Source organism: Barbatula barbatula (genome assembly GCF_947034865.1).
Source record: "Barbatula barbatula genome assembly, chromosome: 13".
NCBI classification, from domain to species: Eukaryota; Metazoa; Chordata; class Actinopteri; order Cypriniformes; family Nemacheilidae; genus Barbatula; species Barbatula barbatula.
The window spans coordinates 2597598-2609030 of NC_136776.1; the positions used below are offsets into that span (position 1 = coordinate 2597598).

General features: G+C 42.8%; 2 protein-coding genes across 2 annotated transcripts; one reads left to right on the plus strand and one right to left on the minus strand.

Moving 5' to 3' along the window:
- The first annotated feature begins 7761 nt into the window (after positions 1-7761).
- Positions 7762-9048, plus strand: LOC306903235 (uncharacterized protein). Its single transcript, XM_079472248.1, has 4 exons — positions 7762-7900; positions 8033-8275; positions 8381-8473; positions 8593-9048. The coding sequence occupies exons 1-4, from the start codon at positions 7771-7773 to the stop codon at positions 8853-8855; spliced, it is 729 nt and encodes a 242-aa protein (XP_079328374.1). The 5' UTR covers positions 7762-7770; the 3' UTR covers positions 8856-9048.
- A 234-nt stretch (positions 9049-9282) lies between these two features.
- LOC306902387 (uncharacterized protein) lies at positions 9283-11021 on the minus strand. The gene is made up of 2 exons (XM_079470905.1): positions 10722-11021; positions 9283-10308 (listed from the first exon to the last, which is right to left on the minus strand). The coding sequence occupies exons 1-2, from the start codon at positions 11018-11020 to the stop codon at positions 9417-9419; spliced, it is 1191 nt and encodes a 396-aa protein (XP_079327031.1). The 5' UTR covers position 11021; the 3' UTR covers positions 9283-9416.
- Between the last annotated feature and the right edge of the window lie 412 nt (positions 11022-11433).

An 11433-nucleotide genomic window follows, 5' to 3' on the forward strand; every position in this document is an offset into this window, starting at 1 on the left:
GAGATTAAAATCAGAATTCTGAGAATAAAGTCAGAATTCTGAGATTAAAGTCAGAATTCTGAGATTAAAGTCAGAATTCTGAGATTAAAGTCAGAATTCTGAGAATAAAGTCAGAATTCTGAGATTAAAGTCAGAATTCTGAGATTAAAGTCAGAATTCTGAGAATAAAGTCAGAACTCAAATATTTTTTTCACCAGTGGCCCTAATCCTCTTCCGTAAGTCAACAACACCAAAGAAAGTTTCACACATACATTATATACAGAAAACAGAATATGTTAATGTCTTCTGCTCCCCCTCCGCCTCCGGGTCGTAATTCCCTAAACAAACAAACAGGTCCTGTTGGACTCTTGCTAACCACGTTCCGTTCTCTGCAAGAGTATCTGGCCGGAAATCTTCTGAAATCAGCCTTTGTTTGCAAGTTGAATTGCCTTCTGTGTCCATGTAATTAGACAAAATTTCAATGGTTATATAGCACACAATATGGTTAAAACAAAGGTTATATGATTAAAACATATCTATTAAACTTTAATCATGTCACGTGGGAAAATACATTTGATTAAAACAAAATTACTCATCCATTTCTATATCGATTGATCTTAATTCCCACAATTCCCTCTCTTGACCTCGAAAGAGGTCACACATCATTTTCCTCTCTTTCTAACTCACTGGACAACAAAGGCATGATGTACTGGGTCTGGCCTTCTTTTTTCTCTATGGCTGTTACAATGAGCCTGTTACACAATGATCTAATACACGGAATACAACAACATCCGCAGGTGATTGTGATTGCCAAAAATACTCCTATGGACCCTACAATTGACATCACTAATGCTTTCCATTTCCCCAACGCCTTACTGGATTGTCCACTCCCGAGTGTTCCTTCCTCCTCAGGTGAGCTCTTCACAACAAATTTTATTACTGCTTTTCTATCCGTTCCTTGCATGTTCACCCCCATTATAAGGAAAAACTCCCCTGTATAATTGGCTGATCCCGTTCTGGTGGATATTGAAAGAGTGAGTGGATTTTGGCTTGCACTGTAATCTCTTTCTATTTTTAAATCAAATTTTGCCGAGGTACGGGTCCAAAGGCTGGGTTCTTTCGGGGTCCAACCATCGGTATATGCTATTACACTATTCCATGCCGGACACCATTCACTCATAAGGGTTCGCCTAGACTGGTGCGCCTTACAAACACTGTCCATATTCCAGTCCATGCATACATATATGTCGTAACCCCAGCGCATAGTTCGAAAGTAAATGATGTGGTCTTACCCCAAACATAGTTAATTAAGAGTTGTTCACATGGTAACCTCGTATCGGCTATGGCTCTGTTGTGTCTCGGTTTCGATATGGTGTTGTTGCTTTCCTGACCCTCAGTTAGGCTAAAAATTATTCCCACTATGACTCCTGAGATTATTAATAGTATCCCCGACAGCTTGCAGTTTTCCCACAGCTTCATCTCGTTACCCTCTCTAGTACTTTAAAAGGAACAATAAACACACTCTTGAAAATTAAAAAGGTTAAACACACAGTATACTTAATGAGAATATGCGATTAAGAAAAGATATATGGTTAAAATCACACAAAATGTACTTAATTGTAAGGAATAAATGGTTATATGTTAATGAATATGACAATATGAAAAATAACAATAGCAATAATGAATATTGATTAAAAAGAATAATGATTATTCATTGGCTGTTTGCTGTTTGCTGAGAGTTTACTGAGAGCGCGTGATTTGAGCGGGAGCTCTTTCAAATCTAATTATTCTTGTTACATCTTGAAGAATTGTTTCTTAAATCGTTATTAAGCGAGAGTGAAACCTATCCTTAACTATAGCATAAACAAAAATCGTTGTTAAACGTACTGATACATTATTTGTATCGGATCATTCTGTGTTAGCCCTTAGGCTATTAGCATTATCCGCCTGCATACTGCTTAACTCGCTGTTTTCATTACTACATCACTAATGGCTAATGCTAATGCTTCAGACGTGTTTTTACCTTTGAGTGCAGATGAGGAAACGTTTGCGCTTCAGTCGGAATTGGAGGCTGTGGAGAAGCAGATATAGGATTTACTTGAGAAGCAAACACGGCTGCGAGAACGAATAACGGCGCTGGAAACATCCCGTGCTGAAGCTCGCAAATCCGCGGTAAGTTTTCATCGCGATTATAATACTTCTTCCACTTCTACTCCTCGTGTTTCTCTGCACAGAGCCCAGGCTACGAGAACACGACCAGCCCAAATGAACTTCACTCCTGCACCGGCACACCAACGGCGAAAGGCGCTAGCCAGGACCGGTGAGATGACTCAGCTGCCGCCACCAGTCTTCGAGATCCCGACCAGGAACCGCTTTGCCGCCCTCTGCGAGACCGAATGCAACGCTGTGATCATCGGAGACTCGATCGTCCGGAACATACGCGCTACATCTACTAAAGGTAAGGTGCGCACTCACTGTTTTCCCGGCGCTCGTGTTCTTGATGTGTCTGCGCAGGTACCTGCGATCCTGAAGGACAACGCTAACGCCGAAGCTGTCGTGCTGCACGCGGGAGTGAACGACGTCAGGATGCGGCAGTCGGAGATCCTGAAGAGGGACTTCAGGAGTCTGATCGAGACGGTACGCAACGCATCGCCCACAGCGAGGATTATCGTATCAGGACCACTGCCTACCTACCGACGAGGGAATGATAAGTTCAGTAGACTTTTTTCACTTAATCAATGGTTGATGTCATGGTGTATTGAACAGAAGCTGCTCTTTGTAAATAATTTTGATCTGTTCTGGGAGCGACCTAGGCTCTTCCGCCCTGACGGCCTGCATCCCAGCAGCATCGGAGCGGCTCTCCTGTCCGACAACATCTCGCAGGCGCTGCGCACCGGTTGACTATGTCTCCCTCAGGTAAGTCTCCCTCAGGTAAGTCAAAACTTTAACCATAGTATGTGCGCCTCAACTGCTATAAATGTTACTGTTTCCAAATATATAGAGACTATATGTGTCCCCCGAATAATACTACAAAGTAAACATTTTGGCAAAAGTCAGAGAAAAAATCTGATCGTGATTAAACCTGAAGACAATGTAATAAACAACCAAAACCAATTTATAAAGTTCGGCCTACTTAATATTAGATCACTAAATTCAAAGGCAGTTATTGTAAATGAAATGATCACGGACAACAGTTTTGATATTCTCTGTCTTACCGAGACCTGGCTTAAACCAAATGATTATTTCGGCCTAAATGAGTGTACCCCACCAAGTTACTGTTATATGCATGAGCCACGTCCGGTTGGTCGGGGTGGCGGCGTCGCTACAATATTTAGAAACTTTCTTACTGTATCTCAGAGAACAGAGCATAAATTTAAATCATTTGAAGTGCTTGCGTTGAACATAATTATTCCTTACAAAAGTAAAAAACCATTGCTTTCTTTTACATTGGCTACGGTGTATAGACCCCCTGGTCCCTATACTGATTTTCTGAAAGAGTTTGCGGACTTCCTATCGGACCTATTGGTTAACGTTGATAAAATACTAATTGTCGGAGATTTTAATATCCACGTAGATAGCGCTAACGATGCATTAGCTGTGGCGTTTACAGAACTACTACAATCTTTTGGGGTAATACAACACATTAAAGGACCAACTCATCGATTTAATCATACACTAGACCTGATTATATCTCACGGAGCCGATCTAACCAATATAGATGTTATGCCTCAAAGCGACGATGTCACCGATCACTATCTTATAACGGGTACTTTGCGCACGTCTGGAATCAGCCCTTTAACACGTTATCGACAGGGTAGAACAATCACCTCTGCTACTAAAGATAGCTTCGCAAAGAGCTTGCCAGATCTGACTCCTTTAATAACCAGACCAATAAATAACGAATCGCTCGACGTCATGACCAGGAAATTGGGCACTATTTTCTCTAATACATTAGAAGCTGTTGCACCTATGAAGTCAAAAAAGATTAATGAGAAAAATATTGCACCCTGGTACAATAGCACCACTCGCGCCCTTAAAAGAGAAACACGCAAACTAGAGCGCAAATGGATAAAATCGCAATTAGAAGTCTTTAAAATGGCATGGAAAGAGAGTGCAAATTGTTATAAAAAGGCACTAAAAGCAGCAAAGGCAGAGCACCTTCGTAACCTCATAGAAACCAACAAAAACAATCCAAGGTTTCTATTTAGCACAGTTGCTAAATTAACAAATAAACAGACACCACCTGACCTTGTTATTCCGCCGCACCTTGGTAGCAATGAATTCATGAAATTTTTTACAGAGAAAATCAAAAACATTCGTGACAAAATTGTAAAAACTCAACCTCCAAATCTGTCCTATGAATTAGCACCAACCATCGCTCCAAAAGAAAGGCTCCAGCGTTTTTCACCTATAAAACAGGAAGATTTAATTCAACTTATCGCAACTTCTAAACCTACAACTTGCTTACTAGACCCCATACCAACTAAATTATTAAAAGAGTTACTACCTGTTGCAATTGAGCCCATTTATAACATTATTAACTCGTCAATTAATCTAGGCCATGTCCCAGGTCCCTTTAAGATGGCCGTCATTAAGCCTCTAATCAAGAAACCAAACTTAGATCCAAATGAACTAGGAAACTATAGACCGATTTCAAATCTCCCATACCTGTCTAAAATTCTAGAAAAAGTAGTGTGCACTCAGTTGTGCTCTTTCTTACAAAATAACAACATGCACGAAAAATTTCAGTCAGGCTTTAGATCTCATCATAGCACTGAAACTGCGCTCGTTAAAATTACAAACGACCTGCTTATAGCATCAGATAAAGGTCACATCTCACTCCTGGTCCTGCTTGACCTTAGTGCTGCGTTTGATACCGTAGACCATAACATACTTCTAGATCGCTTACACAATTATACCGGTATTGAGGGACAGGCACTACAATGGTTTGGATCTTACTTGTCAGACAGACATCAATTTGTCCATCTAAATGGGGAATCATCCTATTTAACGCAAGTAAATTATGGATTACCTCAGGGATCGGTTCTGGGACCCGTGCTGTTCTCCATATACATGCTTCCCCTTGGAAACATTATTAAAAAACATGGAATTAGCTTCCATTGCTATGCAGATGATACTCAGCTATATATCTCATCAAGACCAGATGATTCCTCCCAGCTACCCAAATTGGCAGAGTGCATTGAAGATATAAAACATTGGATGACCTATAATTTCCTTCTTTTAAATTCTAATAAAACAGAAATATTACTTATCGGACCTAAGACACGCAAACCAAATATTTCTGATTATAAACTGCAAGTTGAAGGATGTACTGTTACTCCAACAAATACAGTAAAAGATCTAGGCGTTATATTAGACAGCAACCTGTCATTTCGAAATCACATCTCAAATGTCACAAAAACAGCCTTTTTCCACCTAAGAAATGTTGCCAAGTTACGAAATATTCTGTGTGTTGCTGACGCAGAGAAGCTTATTCATGCATTTATGACCTCAAGACTTGACTACTGTAATGCGCTACTTAGTGGTTGTCCTGCATCATCAATAAACAAACTACAGTTAGTTCAGAATGCAGCTGCCAGAGTTCTAACCAGGACCAGAAAATATGATCACATAACCCCAATTTTATCAACCCTTCACTGGCTACCCATTAAGTATCGTATTGACTTTAAAGTTCTTTTAATCACTTATAAAGCCTTAAAGGGTTTAGCCCCTACCTACCTAACAGAGCTTCTATCATACTACAACCCATCACGCTCTCTAAGATCTCAAAACGCAGGACTTTTGATAATACCTAGAATAACTAAATCCACCAAAGGGGGACGAGCTTTCTCATATGTAGCACCTAAACTCTGGAATAGCCTTCCTGATATTATTCGAGGATCAAACACACTCGCCCAATTTAAAGCTAGATTAAAAACACATCTTTTCAGCCAAGCATTCACTTAATGCAAATATGCTAAATAAACCACCAGGAGATGCTGACATTAGATATTATCTTACTAGAATAATTGGATTTATTATATAAAACACCATGTAGTGTGTTTTACCCTTTCTTGGGTTTTTCGTTTTTCCCCTGTAAAGCTGCTTTGGAACAATGCAAATTGTGAAAGGCGCTATATAAATAAAATTGAATTGAATTGAATTGATTATACGTATTTCCACATCCGTGAACACTTCACTTAAAATTCGTTTTACTCGCTCAAAGTCCAATTTGTCCAGACCACACCCTAGCCGGGGTGTTGATATCCCTGTCGTTTTATTCTCAAAATTATTTGCAGTTGTTGTTGGACTGGTGGTGTTGTGTTTTCACCTGTGACTTCTTCAGCCTGGGGGTGTTGTGTTTTCACCTGTGGCTTCTTCAGCCTCTGGTTCTCCACCCGCACTTCCCCTCCCGCACTTCCCCTCTCTTGGACCTGACTCCTGAGGTCCACACGTGTCTCAGCAAGATCCCTAGACGGGGGCTCGCAAGCTACACATGAGGTTAAATGAAACCAAGTGTCACCCTTTCCCTGTAATTTAACACAGTGTGATGTCCTCGCGGTCACCCTGTAAGGTTGTGACCACCTGGGCTCATTCCACTTCCTCTGCTTGTTGCGAGTTTGTGAAGCTACCGTGAGTTCAATGTACTATTGCACGGCTCCGTTCACATCGTGTCTTTTCTCGAATGTGTCAAGATCCAGAGAGATTAAGAATCAACCTCTGCTGGATTGCCTCTGCACATGGCTGTCTCCTGGCTGTTTTGAGGCTCTTGGCTTTCCTCTGCTTGTTGCGAGTTTATTGTAAGCACGTGCTCAAATAGGTAGAGAGTCTTGTTCGATGCTCTTCAAATGCGCGGTTGTGCTCAAATAGGTAGAGAGTCTTGTGCGATGATCTTCATATGCGTGGTTGTTACTTTGCTATCTCTGTGCTGGGATCCAGTTGAAGTTCACATCCGCTCGAGGTCGGTGGGAGAGAGCTGCATTCTCCCATATGGTCTAGCGGTTAGGATTCCTGGTTTTCACCCAGGCGGCCCGGGTTCAACTCCCGGTATGGGAAACCACCATTTCCTAAGCTGTCTTTTCATATGCAAATGTCTCAGCGTCCTCTGCATACATTGTCTAAATAGAAAAAATATGAAACATCCAACAGCGTTAAAGTGGACAATCACGCGGGCTCAAAAAGCACCTTCTGACTACGCAACACAATCGCGGTCTAGCTAGTCTGCCATTCTCGCAAGTCATTACTCCCACGCGCAAAGATTTGAACACGCAACCTTCTGATCTGGAGTCAGACGCGCTACCGTTGCGCCACAAGGCCTTTTCCAAGCAAAGGTTACCCTTTGCGGACATTTTTCAGCTGTGCTGTACGTGGTAACGGAAAGCACCAGGCGTCCCTGGGAGGGCTCGAACCACCACCTTTCGGTTAACAGAAAAGCGCCACAAAGAGATATCCCGTTTACGCCCAACGTGGGGCTCGAACCCACGACCCTAACTGTGTGTTCACATAGAGCGCGAATGAGGCGTCAAGCGCGAGTGATTTACATGTTAAGTCAATGTAAAGACGCGATAGACGCGCTTGCGGCGCTATTCGCGCGAATGAGGCGGCGCGAATGACGCGAATCACGCGAATCACGCGAATTGCGCGAATCGCGCGAATGACGCGAATTGCGCGAATCGCGCGAGTTGAAAAATCTGAACTTTGGCGGAAATTCGCGTCGCGTTAACCAATCAGGAGCCTGCTCTAGTAGTGACGTAGACGACGTAGCGAGCAGAGGCCAGAGGCAGAAACAAAATGGAGGAGAAACTAATCATCTCCGTGTGTGGACACCCGGAGCTTTACAACACTTGTTCCTATTTTTATAAAAACAGGAATAAAAAGGATCTTGCTTGGAAGAAAGTGAGTGAGGAGGTCGGAGAATCTGGTAAGTTGTAAAAACATTCTTAACTCAATTTGAGTTATATATACATATTGAAACTACAAGGTAGCTAAAGGCGGTAGATTGAGCTTATTATTTTACAACTACGTTCCCGCTAAAGTTCATGTGTTTATTCAGAGGAAGTGTGCAGAAAGAAGTGGAAGAGCTTGAGGGACACATATTTAAAGGAGAGGAGAAAGGAGACAGAGAAGAGGAGTGGGTCAGCAGCAGATTCAGGAAAAAGATGGAAGTACTCTGCGGTCCTGTCTTTTCTAGACCGCTTCGTCTCCCCACGGGAGACAAGCGGGAATATGGAAAGGGGGGATGAGGAGAATCAGGCCGCAGGGTACGACCACTCCGACCAGGGCGAGGCAGCAGTAGGTGTGTTGACAAGTGAAGCAATACAACAGGGCAACATGTAGTTGTTTTATTCATTTCTCTGTGACAGGTGTAATGTGTAATTAATATTTAAAATTGTCATGACAGATCCGACTGGTTCTTTTGATGGCAGTGAGCCTGGGTCCCCTCTGCCGGAACCTGCTGCTGCTTCTGCTTCATCATCTGCTGCTGTACCCAGAGGTGTGTACAGGCAATTATGACAATGTTTACATGCATATTATATTTACAGTGACGTTTGTGAATTAGTTTAATCCTTTTATGCCTTCTCATAGTACAAAATGTTTTATCATTTGTTACAGCACCACCAAGAAGAGCTTGGAGAAGGCCTAGGGAGCAGCCATCGGAGGTGGAGCGGCAGCTCCTGGAAGCACTCCGGACCCGTCCTGTTGCCCCAACGCCGCCTCCACGCTCAGAGGATGAGCTCTTCCTCTTGAGTCTGGTCCCTTCCCTGGAGAGATTGCCACCTCAGACAAAGGAATTTGTGAAATTTCAAATTCACAAATTAATTTATGAAAGCAGCACAGTTGTGCTTAATTTGGAACAATTGGAGCCCACACAGTAGTTTTTTTAAAAAGAGGCAGCAATCTCTGCAGGGAATGAAACAGACTTTCTCTCCTTTCTCCTCTACTTCATTTTGACCCTCACTCTTCCCTCTTCCAAACAAGATCCTTTTTATTCCTGCATGTAAATAGTTGTAAATGTTCTTTGTATATAGTTTTTATTTTTATAAATGTTTTTTTAAATAAATGTTCTATAAAATGATCAAAGGTTTTGGTGTGTTACTTTGTGTATAACATAGTAAATCATCATTTATATTTGTTACATTCAAATATTATTTATATATTAAGACTACAATCATTTGAATTGTACATTCACTTTAATTATGTCGTATTGCAAATACACTCACAATAGTATAGTAAAAAATTGTTATTTGTCATTGGACCAGTGTTGTGGTATAGTGTAATGAGAATGTAGCAACGAGACAGATTAATTTTGGAGGATGGCTCCATTTATCATTTACAATATACAAAGTGTGGAAATCAAAAGAAAAGACAATAGAATGGAATAATTATAGGAGCTAAACATAAAGGACATAAACAGCACAGTATGTAATGAACAAAAACTATTCAGTCGGCTGCCACGGGACTGCTCCCTCGGCAGAAAAGTGAGCCATGAAACTGTCCCGAACCCGGATGGCCTCTCTGGCAGAATTATTTGCTGCAACCCGACCAAGACTCTGCAGCGACTCCTCTGTACCCTGCACCCCCGCCCTCACAGCAGGTGCCTCTTCAGATCTCCTCAGAAAGTTGTGGAGGACACACGTCGCCTTCACACACCTCTCCACAACATCAGGCTGAACCTCTATGAGGCGGCGATATATCCTCCACTGTGAGGACAGGATCCCAAAGGCATTCTCCACCACCATCCGGGCTCTGGACAGACGGTAATTAAATACCCGTCTCTCTCGGGGAAGGGAGCGCCCAGGGAATGGCCTCATGAGGTTTTTCCTGAGGGGAAAGGCCTCATCTGCCACAAAGACATGGGGCAGGGGTCCTCTGTGGTCAGCTCCTGGTAGAGGACGGTCAGGTGGCAGATGGAGGGTGCCACCACGGAGTGCCTGGCCAAAGGCTGAGTTAGACAGAATCCCACCATCGCTTGTCCGGCCATATCCCCCAACATCAATCACCCGGAAGCAATACCTTGCATCCACAACAGCTAGAAGAACTAGAGAAAAATGTCCCTTGTAATTAAAAAACTGGGATCCGGTATTGGGGGGTGCCTTTATCATGACGTGCTTGCCGTCCAGTGCTCCACAGCAGAGCGGGAAGTTCCACCTCTCCTCAAAACCCTCTGCAATGGACCTCCATTCATCTGTGGAGGGCACAGCCATGAACTCCTCTACTAAGCAGTCCCAGATTGCAGTCGCCACATCTGGGACAATCTTGCAGACTGTGGAGACACCAACACGGAAGCTGCTGGCGATGGTCCGGAAGGAGTCTCCTGTGGCAAGATATCTGAAAGAGAAAATAAAATGAACATGGTTATAAATGCAGATTGCGATTCCATATTAGAAAATATAAATTTTTTACAGTTAAATTTATTGATAGTGGCAAGTAGAAAACCACTATATTGTGTTTCAAAGTTTCACATAGCATCTTAGCATTTAAAACTGCAATAAATACATTAAATCAATTTAACCGTTATTTTTCATATTGAAACTGTCGAAAATACACAAGAAAGTGAATTAATCAACATGACAGCCTCTGAACTCAATGCAAAACTAATATTACATACAGGCAACGGAATAAAAAATAGATTCAGTCAGTCATCGCTACTAAAATTAATTTGAAACAAACTCGTCATGTGTATGTGGAGGTTCAGTCGTTAATTACTTGTAATCACACAGAATATTAAATAATTTACTGACCGGAGACAGATTGATAGGCGCTCTGCAGGTGGAATACAGCGCCTGTAGTTAGTGTCCTGGAGGGAAATCCTCCCACCGACACGGGACAACAGGTCATCGAACTGGGTCCTGCTCAGTCGGAAGTACCGCTGAAAGCGGCCGTCATCCAGGCGCAGCTCCTGGAGGAGTTGGTGAAACTCACCAAGCTGGGTGCGCCTCCGAAGGATCGGGTGGACCCAGACACGGCGCCGAACTTGTTTACGCCGTTTTTCAGCCTTCCATAGCACATACAGTGCAGCTATCCTCTCAACGTAATCCATGTCCGCCATTTTGCAATGAACTGAATTTCACGCGCGAATGACGCGAATAGCGCGAATGACGCGAATTTCACGCGCGAATGACGCGAATGGCGCGAATGACGCGAATGAAGCGAATGACGCGAATGACGCGAGTAAACACAAAATGTTCAAGCGTCCAACTCCTCGCGAATAGCGCGTTTTTGACGCCTCATTCGCGCTCTATGTGAACACACAGTGAGATTAAGAGTCTCATGCTCTACCGACTGAGCTAGCCGGGCAAGCGCAACTGAATTGCTCGAACTGCTCGAGTAATTTTTGGTATCACATTTTTTCAAAATCGAAAAAATGCAAGCATCCAACGAATAGCTGTTCGGGATTTTGGATGTGTGACAGAGCAAGGCTGAATGCTGGGCTCATTTAGAGTGTTGTGCAGA

Bases quoted from the DNA above. Each gene is read 5' to 3' on its own strand.
- LOC306903235 (XM_079472248.1), top strand. From the start codon at position 7,771: ATGGAGGAGAAACTAATCATCTCCGTGTGTGGACACCCGGAGCTTTAC. The intron at 8,276-8,380 runs GTGTGTTGACAA...TTGTCATGACAG, and splicing joins CCAGGGCGAGGCAGCAGTAG to ATCCGACTGGTTCTTTTGAT. The intron at 8,474-8,592 runs GTGTGTACAGGC...CATTTGTTACAG, and splicing joins ATCTGCTGCTGTACCCAGAG to CACCACCAAGAAGAGCTTGG.
- LOC306902387 (XM_079470905.1), bottom strand. From the start codon at position 11,020: ATGGATTACGTTGAGAGGATAGCTGCACTGTATGTGCTATGGAAGGCT. The intron at 10,309-10,721 runs GTCAGTAAATTA...TTTCTCTTTCAG, and splicing joins CGCCTATCAATCTGTCTCCG to ATATCTTGCCACAGGAGACT.